The sequence below is a fragment of the Rhinoraja longicauda genome, chromosome 17 (assembly GCF_053455715.1).
Source record: "Rhinoraja longicauda isolate Sanriku21f chromosome 17, sRhiLon1.1, whole genome shotgun sequence".
Taxonomy (NCBI): domain Eukaryota; kingdom Metazoa; phylum Chordata; class Chondrichthyes; order Rajiformes; family Arhynchobatidae; genus Rhinoraja; species Rhinoraja longicauda.
The window spans coordinates 3,424,624-3,439,095 of NC_135969.1; the positions used below are offsets into that span (position 1 = coordinate 3,424,624).

Here is a 14,472-nt window from a genome sequence, read left to right on the forward strand (position 1 = left end):
CTCGACCCGAAACGTCCCCCTTTCCTTCTCTCCTGAGATGCTGCTTGACCCGCTGAGTTACTCCAGCATTTTGTGTCTACCTTCAATTTGAACCAGCATCTGCAGTTATTTTCCCACACATGGTGTCCAATATTGCTCACAATAAAGAGTAGTAATAGATCATGAGGAGAATAGTTGAGGTGAATGCACTTTTATGAGTCTTTTACCCAGTGTGGGCAAATCAAGAGCCAGAGAACATAGGTTTAAGGTCAGAGTGGAAAGATTTAATAGGAACCTGAGGGGCAACTTTTTCACACAAAGGGTGGTGGCTATATGGAACGAGCTGCCAGAGGAGGTAGTTGAGGCAGGTACTATAACAACATTTAGAAGACATATGGATAGGCACATGGATAGGAAAGGTTCAGAAGGATATGGGCCAAATGCAGGCAGGTGGGACTGGCATAGTTGGGGCATCTTGGTCGGCATGGGTAAGTTGGGCCGAAGGGCCTGTTTCCATGCTGAGTGACTCTATGGCTGCTGCAGCGCAAAGTGAATTTCCCACAGAATATTTGCTGCTTCAAAGGATCTGAATGAACAAAGTCATTCTTCCCTGAGCATTCTTATTTTCTCAGAGTTGTGCTACATACTAGTTGCCCTGACTTTATTCAGAGATAAACTCTATGTTGCAGTCTGCACGTAGCTGTAGATTTCAAGTGATAAACATAACATGGTTTAACAATAGACTTTTTTCTTCAGACACACCAGCACACAACATAATCTCTAACTCAGCTTTTCGTTTCTTTTTACATAGGAAACCTGAGAAAGGTGTGCAGTATCTGATTGAGCGTGGATTTGTTCCTGATACCCCTGTTGGTGTTGCCCACTTCCTCCTGCAGAGAAAAGGCCTCAGCAGACAGATGATTGGCGAGTTTTTGGGCAATCGCCAGAAACAATTCAACCGAGATGTACTTGAGTAAGTGTTGCACAAAGAATAGTGAGTTTTCCATGATTTAAAAATATCTGACTTCACAGGTTACTTTATGTTGGATGGTAAACTCAAGAAACAAGTAATTTTTGTTTGGCAGTTGGGAATAGAATCCTGACCATTACCTGGAAAACTTCCTTTGCTCTCAGGAAAACCTTTATGGATTCCATTCTGGATTTAAGACAGCTGTTTGTTTAATTTCTCAATCGAACAAAACACAGCAAACGATAGTTTTTCTTCAGTTGCATAATGAACTATGAGCCTTTGAGGATGCAATGGCAGATCTCCTTGAACCAATGCAGATGTGGCAATATAGGTACTACAAAAATGTTGTTATGTAGGGTTTTGAAGCTGATCATATTACCCCAGGTAGATTTTTAATTTTAAACACAAATGTTATTCATAATACAAAAATGTATACAAGTACAAAAGTAGATTTCCTAAGTTTGGGATGTATTGTCTCAGAAGCCCAGAAGCTTGCTTCATTGTGCTCTGTAGATGATACCCTTCTAACTCAGGCTGGAAGGAGTGGTTGCTTAAGTTACAGGTCAGTGGTTGTTTGCTAATGATTATTTTGTATGTAGGTTCATTCAAAATGGGAAAAAGATTGCTCGGATACTGCAGCAGTCTTTGATTACATGCAATAGGACATGGGCAACACTGAGGACAGGGTTGAAGGATGTTGTGGGTTGATGGAGAACAAATATTTATTGCAGCAGCCAAGATAATTGAGTTGCAGACCATGTTTTAATCAACTCAGCCAATTAATTTCTGGACCGAGATATTTGGCCTTGAAGAACTGCAAGCCTCTTCCTTCATGTGGTTATGACTTGTAAATGATGAGCTTTCTCCTCGATGCTCGTTGACCACTATTAATACGCTGAGTGCTTCTTGGCCAGTTACTCTGGAATTTTTCCGACGTTTGGATAAAATCTATATGGAGGTTTGGAGTTGAGTGATTCTTGCGGAACCCAACTGCACATTGGTGAACAGGTTATTTTTTAAGTGCTGCTTCAAAGCACTTTGTTTCATCATTGAGAGTTGGCTGATGCGGCTACAATTATCGGGGCTTGATGGTTGAGCTAAAATAACAGGATCTGAAATTGTGGTACTGTGTTGATTTTGCAAAAAAAGTGATACTTTTTTTTGATAAATCTTGAGTTTCTTAATGTTTTAATGTTTCTACTTCAATTGTCCTTTGAAAAGTTTGACCATTGTGTAGACAATACAAACATAACATCTGCACTATTGAGGCTTCTCCCCCCCCCATCTCAGCACTGAGGATCTCATCTCTTTATTTAATACCACTTGCTCTTCCATCCTGGATTCTGTTGCTCCTCTTAAAATGAAAAAGCCTAAGCCCAAAGGTTGGCATTGGCTCAATGACACCACCAGAGCCCTAAGAAGGGAGTGCAGAAAATCAGAACGGAGGTGGAAATGTGATAAGCCTCAAATTTCCTTCGAAATTCTGAAACAATCTTCTCAAATACCAGGAAGCAGTAAAGTCTGCGAGAGCACAATACTTTTCCGACCTTATTTCCCAAAACTCTCATAATTCCAAGGTCCTATTTAGCACTATTACCTCTGTCATATGTCCCGCCCCCAGTACCAGCTTAGTTGGGTCCCCTGCTAAGTGCGAAGAATTCTCTACATTTTTCACTAGCAAAGTTGAGAACATTAGAACGAATATTTCCCCTCCCACCCGTGACCTAGCTGTCTCACTGGTCTGTTCATCTAAATTGGACTGTTTCCAACTCTATCCTCCCTTGCAAAGCTTGTCTCCATTATGAACCTGCAACCTGCCCCCTTGACACTGTCCCCTCTGCCCTTCTGAAGGATGTCATTGCAATAGCCGGTCCCCGCATCCTCTCGATCATCATCAGTTCTCTGGCCACTGGCACTGTTCCAACCTGTTTCAAGCACGCGGTGGTCCAGCCCCTCCTGAAAAAACCTAACCTAGACCCCACCTTGCCTAGCAACTACAGACCTATTTCCAAACTACCATTCCTGTCAAAAGTCCTTGAAAAGGTAATTCTACATCAACTACTGCCTTACCTACACCAAAATACCATCCTGGAAAGTTTCCAGTCAGGTTTCAAGGCCCACCACAGCACAGAGTCTGCCTTGTTGAAGGTACACAACGACCTGCTTCTCGCCATCGACACCGGCGACTGTGCAATCTTGCTCCTTCTCGACCTCAGTGCAGCGTTCGATACAATGGACCTTATTGTATATAGTACACCATCCTTATTGACCATCTCCGGTACGGGGTTGGCGTTGATGGCACTGCCCTGAGCTGGTTCGTTTCCTACCTCAAAAATAAGAGTTTCTCCATCAACATAGCCAATTATTCCTCTTCCCCAGCTAGCCTCTCCTGCGGGGTTCCACAAGGCTCCATCCTAGGCCCCATTCTCTTCTCTCTGTACATGCTCCCCCTCGGCCAAATCATTCAAAGGCACTGCATTTCTTTCCACTGCTATGCGGATGACACACAGCTTTATCTCCCCCTGAAACCCAACAACTGGTCAAATTTAATCAGCCTCATGCACTGCCTTAAGGACACAAAATGTTGGATGGCACAGAACTTCCTCCAACTAAACGAGAGCAAGTCTGAGGTCATCCTATTCGGTCCCCCCGACTCCATCAAAACGATAGCAGGCAGCCTTGGAAGCCTATCCTCACTAGTCAAATCGCATGTCAAAACCTTGGCATGATATTTGACTCTGCATTAAAGTTTGACAAGCAAATCAACGCTGTGGTAAAAGCCAGCTTCTTCCAGCTTCGTACCATAGCTAAAATCAAACCCTTCCTCCAATTTGACGACCTTGAAAAAATCATCCATGCATTCATTTCCTCCCGCCTAGACTACTGCAACTCCCTATACACTGGGATCAGCCAATCATCCCTGCCCCTCCTGCAATTGGTCCCAAAACGCCGCAGCGAGACTCCTGACGGGTACCCGTAAAAGGGACCACATCACCCCAATTCTGGCCTCTCTCCCAGGACAGTGCAGAATCAACTTCAAGCTCCTCCTATTCACATACAAAGCCCTAAACGGGCTCTCCCCCCCCCCCCATATCAAAAATCTTCTAACCCACCACTCTATCTCCAGGTCCCTCAGGTCGGCCGACTTGGGGCTACTGACTATCCCGCGGTCTAGGCTTAAGCTCAGGGGTGACCGCGCTTTTGCGGTTGCAGCACCTAGACTGTGGAACAGCATCCCTCTCCCCATCAGAACTGCTCCCTCCATCGACTCCTTTAAGTCCAGGCTCAAAACCTATTTCTACTCCCTAGCGTTTGAGGCCCTCTGAGGGGGCGCTGTGAACTGTTTATGTATGTGCTGTGATGTTTGTGTGCCATTGTATGTTCTTTTTTAGTACCTGAACTGATGTACAGCACTTTGGTCAACGTGGATTGTTTTTAAATGTGCTATACAAATAAAATTGACTTGACTTGACTTGATAAAATACAAATTTTGCATTTGTTTGCTGCTTTCCAGTGACTCTTTTGCTGAAATGCTATGGTGAATCCAATTTAGCGCACTGCTATTGAGAATTAAAAAAAATAATTATCCTGAGTATTAAAGATGTGCAAGTCACATGTGTATTATAATGATTTAAAGCTATTATTTTCCTAAACTCAATGCCAAAGAAAGCTCTCAACTGAATCCTATCTCTGAGACAAATATAATTAGATATCATTATTAATAGCCTACTGAAGTTGTCATGAGCTCTCTTGCAACTTCCACTTCCTGATCCTGTATAGATAACATTAGACAACAAAAGATCTAAATGCTACTAATCTGGTTTATTTAAAATATACTCCCCATCTCTGTGTCTTTCCTAGCTCTTGGCCTGACTGTTTCAGTGTTTCCTGCGTAATAGCCACACAGAGGAAACAGTCCTTTAGTCAGAGGGAGATTTTGGCAAGGGTAACCAATAGTTTTGCCACTCTTTTCCCTTTTGGTGAAAAATGAGTGGCTTTGGCAAATCAAAGGAAAAAGAATAATGGAGAAGCAAAATCTCACAGATGCTTCCGCCATCATTTAAATCAATAGCATTGATTATTCCTAATATCATAAATGCTAAACAATTGTAGCGATCTTCCAAAGTCATTTTACAATTTATAACTTTATTACAAATTGTTTTATAATATAAAATGTATTATAAGATCTTCATTCTTTATGAAAGTCTTTGTTGCATTATAAATACCACAATATATATATATTTTAAATATCATGGTATGATTTTTATTTCAGCTGTGTTGTTGATGAGATGGATTTTTCTGGAATGGAATTGGATGAAGCACTCAGAAAGTTTCAGGCACACATTCGGGTCCAAGGCGAAGCTCAGAAAGTAGAACGTCTGATTGAGGCTTTCAGGTACACAATTCGCAAATGATGGGCGTCATTGTAGGGCTTTGGTCCTGTATGACTCTCTGAGGGCTAAACTGTTGTCATGAGGCAAGGTGTTCTGAAAGAATCTGCCATTGGCACAAGGAACTTTATAAATCATTTTTAAAAAATGTTTTGGGAAGGTAATTCATTCTGGTTTAACTTTTTAATGATTTCTAAGAAATTGTATGTATTTACGAAGGTTACTTTTTTAAATAAAAGGGCGATCACGGTGGCGCAGCGGTAGAGTTGCTGCCTTACAGCGAATGCAGCGCCGGAGACCCAGATTCGATCCTGACTACGGGTGCTGTCTGTACGGAGTTTGTACATTCTCCCTGTGATCTGCATGGGTTTTCTCCGAGATCTTTGGTTTCCTCCCACACTCCAAAGACGTACCGGTTTGTAGGGTTAATAGGCTTGGTAAATGTTTTTTTTTAATTGTCCCTCGTGTGTGTAGGACAGTGTTAATGTGCGGGGATCGCTGGTCGGCGCGGACCTGGTGGGCTGAAGGACCTGTTTCCACGCTGTATCTCTAAACTTAAACCTAAATATTTCTTTAAAAATATAAAGGTGGTTCACATCCTGACACAGAGCAAAGCTGTTCCTTGGGTTCAGCCTTGCCATCTATGAGGAGCTGTTTGGTGCATTGCAGAGGGTGGACTCGCTGAGGCCACGTAATGCTTACAGAATCCAGAGGCCCAGCAAGCTTCCAACCCTATATCTGCTCCAATTAAGGATGAGTATGTGGACAATATGGCTGTCATTCCAAGCAACATTTCCCCCAAAGTATCTAGAAAGATTATTTTACCCTCCCCAAAAGTTCCCTGCAACATAAATTAACAATGGAGCTTTAAGCTGTGTTGTGTTTTGTTTCATTACTAAGTGCAAGTATTCCTCAATAGAATTATGGCACAGCTATACAGATACAGTATATCACAGAGCTGGTGATGTCCAGTTTATCCAAATAAATCAAGATTTAATATTAAAATTCTGGTGGTGTTCAGATAATTTCAGATTTATACTTAATCTCTTGAATTATTATTTATTAATATGATCAAACTATTTCACATGAAAAAATAATGAACATTTCCTTCTTCATATGTTCATTAATGTGTCTACTAATAATTCAGCTTCAGAGACCTTTATTTAATTGCTGCATATTTAAATTCCAGTGGGATATTTATATTCTGTGATGGTGAAGAGGGTCATTTAATATTTCCTTTCATCATTGTGAAGAGCCTTGTAAATTTAGATCAATTGAATTTGATCAAAATCAGTTGTGCTACTGTTATCGTGAAAGTGAAGACCTTGCAGCTCATCAGGTTATGTAATGTACAGGCTACCCTCACTATTATGAACCTCTTTATAACAGATTTCGTTTTTCGCGGAGAAAATTTGTTGTAACCAAGGCGTCCGTTCACATCGGGAACAAAGGACCGAGTTTGTTGTTTCACAGAGTGACCACTAGGTGGTTTGAGGGAACCTTGCCTCAGTCTGTGTTTAAACTTTTCTGATTATTGTGTGACTTAGTGTATGTTTATTGGCTGTTTTTCCAATACTGTACATATTTACTGTACCATATTTACTCGGTTATAACGCACATTCAGCAATAACGCCCATAATTCTCCCCCACCCCTCCACCGTGGTCCATTATAACAAGGATTATATATATCTATTACATTTGTAAAGTCTGGTTCCTGGTGGAGCTACAGTTAGATGTACTCTGGACAAAAGCGGGATGTACTGCAGGAAATTAATGTAGTCGAGGAAATACCAAAGGACATTCTCTGACATATAACATTCTATGACTGTCTGCTATTCATATGCAAAAGATCATTGCAAAATGCAATCTGTCTCTCCCTCCAGAAACCAGAAATTAATCTGATTTTTGTTTAGTGGGTAAACTGGCATAAGGAGCTGACAGTTGAATCTTGTATTCAGCATTGTTGCCAATAATGTGTCCTCCTGACCTATTCGACACTTAAAGCAGAGTTTTCTGTAAATTCGCTTTGTACTTTTATAATGATGCCATTCTCTTTCATGATTTTAGTCCATTTTCTTTGGCCCTGTGTGTCTGGAGTAAAGAAGACTTACTTTGTTTCCATTTTATGTTGTGACTATGAAGTTTACTTGAGTACTTTCAACCTTTGTTTCTCCATTGCAGTGATGGCCAATACACTTCCTTTGTTGCAGAGACGAATGCTTTCCAATACCTTGTCCACAATAGCTTGAAAAAATATTTTACCCCATGTTGTAGTTTTGGGTGTACACCTAGGCATTGTTATCAGTATTATTCATCAAGCATTGTTGATCTCCTTGTTTAAATTGAGCTGACTGTATGTGTAGGATAATTCAAGTTTACTGAAATGTTTTGCACCTACCAATTTCACACAAGAAGGGCCAAGGATACTGTTTGCCATCTGGTGCTTTGCTCCAGATTCAAGAATAGCTGCTTCCCCGCTATTTCCAGATTTGAACGGTGCTCTCATATACGAGGGATAAACTTCCCAGTCTTCCACCTGATTGTGGTCCTGGCATGTTTTTATCTGCACTATCTTCTGAGCTCTAACTCTTCATTCTGCACTCTGTTTTCTCTTTTGCACTACCTGTTGCACTCGCTTATAATATGATTTGCCTGGATAATACGCAAAACTATATCACTATATTTCACTATATCTCAGTACATGTGACAATAATATACCAATGCCAATAGTAGTCTGGTCATCACCACTGAGACAGATGGTGTTGTTTGACCTGGAAGCCACTTCAATGACTGTTGTCCAGTCACTCTGCTGTATTTTCATCTGCATCACATATTGAGCTTCTGAAGTTCAACCTTTATCTTTGTGTTGAAATCTCAGGGAACAAGACAAGGCCTGCAATGTTTCAGTTTGGTATCTTGTCAAATGTGAATTTGGCCTTGTATCTCTCGTACAACTGAGAATCTTTTAAAGGCCTGGATACACTAAATAAAATTGAAACATTTTTCATCAGTCATTTCAATCTACCTTTGACTGTATGTAAGAAAATAACTGCAGAAACCTGACCAACCTGATCTCCCGGTGGCTGAGCACTTCAACTCCGCCTCCCACTCCCAGTCTGACCTTTCTGTCATGGGCCTCCTCCAGTGCCATAGTGAGGCCCACCGGAAATTGGAGGAACAGCACCTCATATTTCGCTTGGGTAGCTTGCAGCCTAGCGGTATGAACATTGACTTCTCCAACTTTAGATAGTTCCTCTGTCCCTCTCTTCCCCCCCCCCCTCCCCTTCCCAGTTCTCCCTCTAACTTCCTGTCTCCACCTATATCCTTCCTTTGTCCCGCCCCCCTGACATCAGTCTAAAGAAGGGTCTCGACCCGAAACGTCACCCATTCTTTCTCTCCTGAGATGCTGCCTGACCTGCTGAGTTACTCCAGCATTTTGTGAATAAATACCTACCTTTGACTGTATAATCAGCCACAATTATTGGTTGTTGAGCATTTACATGAAAATATGCATTCAATTCTCCCCCCCACACTATCATCTGAATACATACATGGAATCATTTGTGATTTGCTCATGCAATCTTGTTTAATTTCGAAACATTTTTTTTCCCCAACTATAACATTGTCAATGCTCAGATCAAAGTGTTGGCAATCTATTGTCATAGTTGTTTTGAAATCACCACTCTTGTTCTTAATGTCATCATTCATCATAGAACATAGAAAAGTACAGCCCAGGAACAGGTCCTTCGGCCCACAATGTCTGTGCTGAACCCAATGCCAAGATAAACATCTCATCTGCCTAGATACGATCTGGGAAAAAGGTTCTGACTGTTTACCCTATCTATGCCTCTCATAATTTTATACACTTCTATCAAGATCCCCTCAACCTCTGGCATTCTAACGAAAACAATCCAAGTTTTTCCAACATCTACTTGTAGTAATACCCCCTAATCCTGGCAGAATGCTGGGAAATCTCTTCAGCATCCTCACCAAAGTCTCCATTTCCTTCCTGCAATGGGATGACTGGAACTACATGCAATACTCTAAATGTGACCTAACCAAAGTCTTATAGGGATACATCATGACTTCCTGACTCTTCTACTCAATGCCCAGTTGTGCATAGGACTACCCCGATGTGATTGTTTATGAGATTTACAGCATTATTGTTGGGATATCTATGGGCTGTTGGTATCTGCAATTATACATTGGCGAGTTTGGCCTAGAAATCAGGCTTTAGATATTTTTAGTCAATAGAATCCTTTTAAAAATAAGTCACAAAATCGGAATATCTTTGATTTAAGAAGTTATTAATGTGGGTTACTTCTTTTGACCTGTGCAATTCACAGATCAGCTACTTGATAGACGAGTAATGAATGCTGATCGGAAGTGAATCAGCATTTTTAAAGAGCTCGTTGCATTGCGGTTACAAGCATAGGGTAATGTGAGAGGGTACCATCACCTCCCTATCCAACCATGGAGAGCTCATTGCATTGCGGTTACAAGCATAGGGTAATGTGAGAGGGTGTCATCACCTCCCCATCCAACCATGGGGGGGTCCATTATTGCAGGTGGGCCAAAACCCTGCAATTGGCAGCAGCCATTAAATTGACATGGAACCCTTGTTCTTTACCAAGCCCAGGCACCACTGACATTTTTTTCATCTAATAAGAATTTCAGGGGACGACCTTTTTGAACATAAAAATAATGACCCGATGCAGACATTATAAATCAAATGCAGTTTATTGAAAGTAGTATAATCATTAATATGAGTTAATTTATTTTGATCCAACTGTCATTTATGATTCAAAGCAAGCTTTATATATTGATACATTATCACATAGAGGAAGTATGAATGGCACGTTAAACATGCTATTGGGTGAAAGAATGCTTGAAATGCCCTATCCAATATCCCATGGGTCTCAGATCTAATGAAGATTACTTCAGGCTTTCTTGGATACTTATATCTGTGCTGGTATATTAATGTTTTTAGAAACCAGCAGTGATTTTACATGGCTGGCCAATGTGAGATTCTGAGAATGTTGCTTTTCCTAAACATACTTCGAGTCATACAGCATGGAAACTGGCCCTTCAGTCCAACTTGCCCATACCAACCAAAAAGCCCTATCTACACTCGTCTCATCTGCCTGCCTTTGGCCAATATCCTAAACCTTTCCAATCCATATTCTTGTCCAATATTGTGATAGTATCTGCCTCAACTACCTCCTCTGGCAGCTTTTTTTCCATATACCCAAAACTCTTTGTGTGAAAAAGTTGCCCCTCGGTTTCCAATTAAATCTTTCCCTGCAGCCCTTAAACCTATGCCTTCTGGTTCTTGATTTCCCTACTCTGGGTAAAAGGCTTTGTGCATTCACCCTACCTATTCCTCTCATGCAACACTTTTTTTGACATTACACAGATGAACTTTATCCTGATGTGTATTAAACAGATGATTACTTGCAATAATTAGTTCACTCTCTGCTGTATCTTATGTCATGGTAATTTCATAATATCAACTGTTCTGTCTTCAATCCTTCTATTGCAGCCAACGTTACTGTATCTGTAATTCTGGGGTAGTGCGGCTGTTCCGAAACCCTGATACAATCTTTATCCTTGCCTTCGCAATAATTTTGCTGAACACAGACATGTACAGCCCAAATGTGAAACCAGAACGCAAAATGAAACTGGAGGACTTTGTCAAGAACTTAAGAGGTTAGTGGCACTGAGATGTCTTTGTTTCAATTCGTACTTTCTTGAACTGGCCACATTAGTTTATTTTTTGAAATTAAGTTAATCCATTACTCTATGGAATCTTCCTGTTAAATTCAAGGATGGTCATGATTAAATGAATGTGAAGTCTTGCCATCCATTCGGCATTTAAAAATCATTAATTTCAAAGTTACTTAAATAATATGCAAATTCATTTTATTGAAGGATAAAATACATGTGAATTAAATAATGAAGCTTTGGTTCAGTTCTTGTCGGTGGAATCAAAAACACGATTAAGAGCAGAGCACCCTTTTAAATATTTGTTTTAATGTAGCTTTTGCTAGTCTGTAGCTGACTGCTGCAATTAATGTTGTTAAATATATTCTCATTGCCCAGCAGCAGAATTGTAAATCAATTTTTACAGAGGTGTATCATCCTGTCACTGAGGGTAATTAATTAATTTAGCAGCATGAATGCATATTCTCATCTTTTAGATCCAATTTAAAAGAACATCATGAAAGTAATTTGAAAGCATATAGCTATCAGCACAATGGATACAAATGGAGAAAAAGCATTGAGAGTATTGAAATTAAAATTGCATTGTCCTTGCTTTCTGTGTCATGTAGTCTCCTGATTTTTTTTAATAGGTTTTGTAATCTCTTACTTTCACAGTAGTCTGTTTGAAATTTTATTGTTCCGCACCTGGTAATGCAAACCTCAGTCTTACAGATGAGTAGATTTCAGCGTAAAGAATATGGGAAAGGGGAATTTGAGAATTGTGAAATTCGGGAACAGGGGATTACATATCCTGTAAGGATTGTGAGTTACAGAAGAATTAAGAGAGGGGAAACCAGGAAATAATCAAACTTGTTTGGGAAAAACTAACCAATAACAGTGATTGCATGTCTTGAAGGTTTTCAACTGATCAAAAAGACCCAGAATGAATTAGTACTAGGCAGGTTCAGTCTAACGAACAATTATTTTAACTTGGGTACTAAAAATAGTGGATGGAGTGGTATCTATCAACGTCAGCTATATGAATTTCCAAAAGGGAGAAAATTAAAAATTATGAAATTAAAGGCATATCAGAGAGAGGGGGGGGGAGAGACTTGCATTTATATTGCTCTTTTCAATACCTCAAGAAATCCCGGGATTCTGCACAGCTAATGAAATAGTTTCTAAAGTGTGTGAAAAGCACAGCAATCAAATTGCTCTCAACAAGTTTGTAACATTGACAGGATGGCATCTACATTTTTACGCATATGTCTGTGGAGAGGGTCTTGAACATATGTGTAGGAAGGAACTCCAGATGCTGGTTTAAACAGAAGGTAGACACAAAATGCTGGAGTAACTCAGTGGGACAGGCAGCATCTCTGGAGAGAAGGAATGGGTGACATTTTGGGTCGAGACCCTTCTTCAGACTGAGAGTCAAGGGAGGGGGAGATACAGAGATATGGAAGGGTAAGGTGTGAGAACGAGATATCAAAGGGGGTGGAGATCAAGGAAAATGTAGAATAGATCATTGTTAGCTCGGAGTAGGTAACAACAAAGCAGATAGAGATAAAATGTAATCGGGGACAGTCAGACTGGTCAGAGAACTGGGAAGGGGGAGGGATTGAGAGAGAGGGAAAGCAAGGGTTACTTGAAGTTAAAGCAGTCAATATTCATACTGCTGGGATGTAAGCTGCCCATGCGAAATATGAGGTACTGTTCCTCTAATTTGCGTTGGGCCTCACTCTGACAATGAAAGAGGCCCAGGAAGAAAGGGCAGTGTGGGAATTGGAGGGGGTGTTAAAGTGTTTAGCAACTGGGAGATCAGGTAGGTTTAGGCAGACTGAGCGGAGGTGTTCATTGAAACGATCGCTGGGTCTGCACAGTCCCCTCTGCTGACTCTCAGTCTGAATTTAATAAAATAAGATAATGGATTGACGTAGCAGTGAGGAAATGGAACTATGGTGATCAGGTAAAAACAGAAGTAATAAAAGAAGGGAGAAAACATCCAGCTAATAGAAAAGTTACAGAGTGTATGTGGACCATCAAGACCCTTGACATGGTAGGCTGCTCTGGAAGGTTAAACTGCCTGGGATCCAGTGAGGATACAAGATACTGGGTAACTGGATACACAATTGGCTTTATGATAGGAAACAGAGGGTGGTGGCGGAAGGTTGTTTTTTGAACTGGAGAATTGTGACTAATGGTGTGCCTCAGGTGTGGGTGTTCTGTACAATGATAATGTACAAGGCATGGTTAGTACATTTGCAGATTGGCACTAAAGTAGGTGATACAGTAGACAGTGAAGAATTGCAACAGGATCTTGATCAGCTGGGCATGTGGTCCAAGGTACATATGGAGTTTAATTCAGTTAAGTATGAGTTGTTGCATTTTGGGAAGCCAAACCAAGACAGGACCTTCACAGTGAATGGTTGGACCCTGGGAAATGATGTAGATGAGAGGGACTCAGGAGTACAGGTGCTCCTCAACATCTGATGGGGTTACGTTCCGAGAAACCCATCGCAAACCGAAAATATCGTACGTCAAAATGCATTTAATACACCTGATCACGTGGCCGGAAGTGAGCTGCGGCTCGCTACAGGTCGCTGCCGTTTGCACCATCGCAGGTCGAAGCATCGTAATTCGGGGAGCACCTGTACATAGTTCCATGAAGATGGTGGTGCTAGTAAGTAGGGTGGTGATGAGGGTTTTGGTATGCTGGCCTTCACCAGACTGGAATTTTAGTAAAGAGGTTGGAATCTTATGGTACAGTTGTACAAGACATGGATGAGTTTTGCTCGTCTTGTTATAGAACAGATGCCATCAAACTGGAAACAGTGCAGAGACGATTTACGAGGATGTTGCCAGGACTCGAGGGCCTCAGCTATAGGGAGAGAGAGGTTGGGCAGGTTCGGACTTTATGCTTAGTGTGCAGGAGGCTGAGTGATGACCTGTTTCAAATTATGAGGGGAATCGATAGGAAAATGCAGTTTGTACTTCTGGGTGGGGGGAATGGAGAGGGCAAAGCTTTAACATGAAATGAGGAAGGGAAGGAACCTGAGAAGCAACTCTTTCACAGAGAGGATGGTGAGATGTATGGGAAAAAACTGCCAGAGAAAATAGCTAAGGCTGTCCAATAACAACATTTAACAGACTTTGGGAGGTACAAGGATAGGTATGATTTAGAGGGGCATGGGCCAAATGCATGAAAATGGGACTTGCTCTGATGGAGTATCTTGCTCGGTGTGGATGATTTGGGCTGAAGGACCTGTTTCCCTGCTGCATGACTCAATGACACTAACAACGTAAGTCCAGATTTGATCTTTGTGGAATACCATTCGTCAGAGACCCCTAATCAGAATAAACACTTCCACTACCACGTTTGGCCAATACAGCCAAGCCAATTGTGTATGTAATCTACCAAGCTGTATTGGC

General features: G+C 41.1%; 1 protein-coding gene across 9 annotated transcripts in view; it reads left to right on the forward strand.

Annotated features, from left to right (window-relative positions):
- Positions 1–14,472, forward strand: part of iqsec1b (IQ motif and Sec7 domain ArfGEF 1b) — a 381,341-nt gene that overhangs the window by 337,989 nt on the left and 28,880 nt on the right. For all 9 annotated transcript variants that reach the window (XR_013548356.1, XM_078413939.1, XM_078413940.1 and 6 more), the window contains 3 exons: positions 791–952; positions 5,223–5,345; positions 10,883–11,049. Coding sequence is in view for 8 of the 9 variants with exons in the window: in XM_078413939.1 (XP_078270065.1) it covers positions 791–952; positions 5,223–5,345; positions 10,883–11,049 (452 nt within the window). In the remaining variant the exon portion in view is untranslated. The remainder of the gene's footprint in view (positions 1–790; positions 953–5,222; positions 5,346–10,882; positions 11,050–14,472) is intronic.